General features: G+C 42.3%; 1 protein-coding gene across 4 annotated transcripts in view; it reads right to left on the bottom strand.

Annotated features, from left to right (window-relative positions):
• The window catches only part of ccdc171 (coiled-coil domain containing 171), a 36,887-nt gene that overhangs the window by 3,763 nt on the left and 31,048 nt on the right, over positions 1 to 2,076 (bottom strand). For all 4 annotated transcript variants that reach the window (XM_015394575.1, XM_015394576.1, XM_015394577.1 and 1 more), the window contains 4 exons: positions 1,253 to 1,398; positions 561 to 615; positions 333 to 464; positions 101 to 253 (listed from right to left, as the gene is read on the bottom strand). In XM_015394575.1, the coding sequence (XP_015250061.1) occupies positions 101 to 253; positions 333 to 464; positions 561 to 615; positions 1,253 to 1,398 (486 nt within the window). The remainder of the gene's footprint in view (positions 1 to 100; positions 254 to 332; positions 465 to 560; positions 616 to 1,252; positions 1,399 to 2,076) is intronic.

Below are 2,076 nucleotides of genomic sequence, written 5' to 3'. Positions count from 1 at the left end.
GTAGATTAAATACATGACATGGAGATGACTTGTTGACTCCACATTGCCCATGTCTGAATCAAGCTTGATGATAGGAAATGATAAAAACATGAAGTCTTACTGGAAAATAGGTCAGACTCTCTCGAAGGCAGGCGTCCTGCAGCTCGCTGCGTAAAGCAGTCACATGACTGCGATGGGCGGACACCTCCTGCTCGAGCCAGTCGATTCTGGAGCTACAGGCGTGATGGAGTTGGGATACGACGGATAGAAAGCTCTGCAGACAGAGAGAGGGGACGATGATGCGGGGTGCAGAAGGGGTGCATCGCTCTAGTAGGGCATGGTCCTTCTGCTACCTGACAGGCTGCAACCTCAGGAGACCCAGTGAGGCATTTTGCTTCGCTAAGATCCAGGGGTTCCAGGTTGAACAGCAGGGGGCGGCGGTGAGTGGAAGCAGAGCGCTGAGACTGGACTAGACTCTTTCTAACCTGAGGAGCACAGGGCATTGGGTCCAAGGCCGTATTTTTTATTTTTTTGGGGGGAATCCACAGAGGGTCTAAATATGTTCCGGTGGTTCTGCTCACCTGTTTGCAGCTCATCTCTGCAGCTTTCATGCACCGGATCACCCATTCCTGACATCTGAAAAACAAGTTTTAAAGAGTTGAAACTGTTGAACTCATGGTGACAATGACAGCATTGAAGGTCCTCCTTTCACTGGGTTTTGTCTTTTAATGTGCCGTTTTAAATTTGTGTCTGTGGAGTAAAAATGAGCACCGGGAGATGATTTGCAAGGAAGAAAAAGTTTTTATTCCGCTCTGCAGAGGAGAACGACACACATACACATACTGAGAAACCAATACTCTGTCACAAGTACAGAGCAACGAAATGAACTCTCTGCATTTAAACCATCCCCTTAACGACCAGTGGGCTGCCGTTGGGGAGCGTCCATGGAGCAGTGTGGGGTTAAGGGTCTTGCTCAAGGACCCAGAGTGTCAGTCTGTGGGAATCTCCAAGACCCAAGCACAATGCCCTACCCACTAAGCAAAGGTCTAGAACAAGCCGTTTCATTAAGTCAGGTGTAGCAGTCGCATCTAAAAGCCCCCGACAGTTTGTTTACTTTAATCTGATGTAAGCTGTGTAATGAAACACATGGCTAAGTTCAGCGTTTCTTTTACCCAATCTGATAAAAACATAACATTAAAAGAAAGAGCATTTCCTTGAGTGAAAAGTTTAAATGGGTTTTAATTCCTACTCTGTCTAGCCTCTTTAGAGCTACCTGGCAGCATCCTTCAGCTGCTCCTCCGCTCTCTGCATTTTCTCCTCCAGCTGCTTCCGCTCCTTCTGAACCCCAGACAGGTGCTTTCCCAGAATCCTCAGGGAGCGCTCCTTCCGTCTCAGCTGCTGCCGAGCCTCCGACAGCGCCTACAGAGAGGGTCAATTTAATTCAAAAATAAAGAGCATTTTTAGTTTGTGTAATGAGGCATTCAAGGATAATCATAAAAATCAATTCAATTATCAATTATTAACAGAGCAGTGTCCCTCTATGTTTGTCTTCAACTAAATAAAACATCTGATGACAGGAAAATAGAAAAAAATTAATAAAAAAGCACAAGTGAAGATAGTTTTAAGATGGACTGGGAATCAGCGCAGGCAAAGATCGTTTTTTTGTTTTCCACTAGAGAAGTACGGTAACTGCAGCATGATTTCAAGGAGTCGTTGCCTGGAAAGGTGATATGTTCATAAAACAATTAAGACAAACGAACCATGCTAACTGCTAACGTTACAGCCACAAAAACGAGTAAAAACGAGTCAAGTTCTTGTGAAAAACAAAAAGCATTTTGAAAAGGGGTCAGAATGAGTTTTATTTTTCTTTAAAAAATTAAATGAACAGAAATAAGTCACATTTGACATTTGTAAATCTATATGCCAGTTTAGACAGTAAGGTTTGTCTAAATTTAAGTCATTAACTCACTGAACACAACTTTTGTTAGACAAATTTTAAAGTGTCCTGCTAGAGTGGTAATTTTTATTTCTGTCTTTTTAGCTTTGTTTTTGCTAAATATATATATATATATATATATATATATATATATATATATA

The sequence above is a fragment of the Cyprinodon variegatus genome, unplaced genomic scaffold, assembly GCF_000732505.1.
Source record: "Cyprinodon variegatus isolate N-32 unplaced genomic scaffold, C_variegatus-1.0 Scaffold696, whole genome shotgun sequence".
NCBI lineage: Eukaryota > Metazoa > Chordata > Actinopteri > Cyprinodontiformes > Cyprinodontidae > Cyprinodon > Cyprinodon variegatus.
The sequence above is the reverse complement of the archived record's forward strand: the minus strand, read 5'-3'. Positions and strand labels throughout refer to the sequence as shown.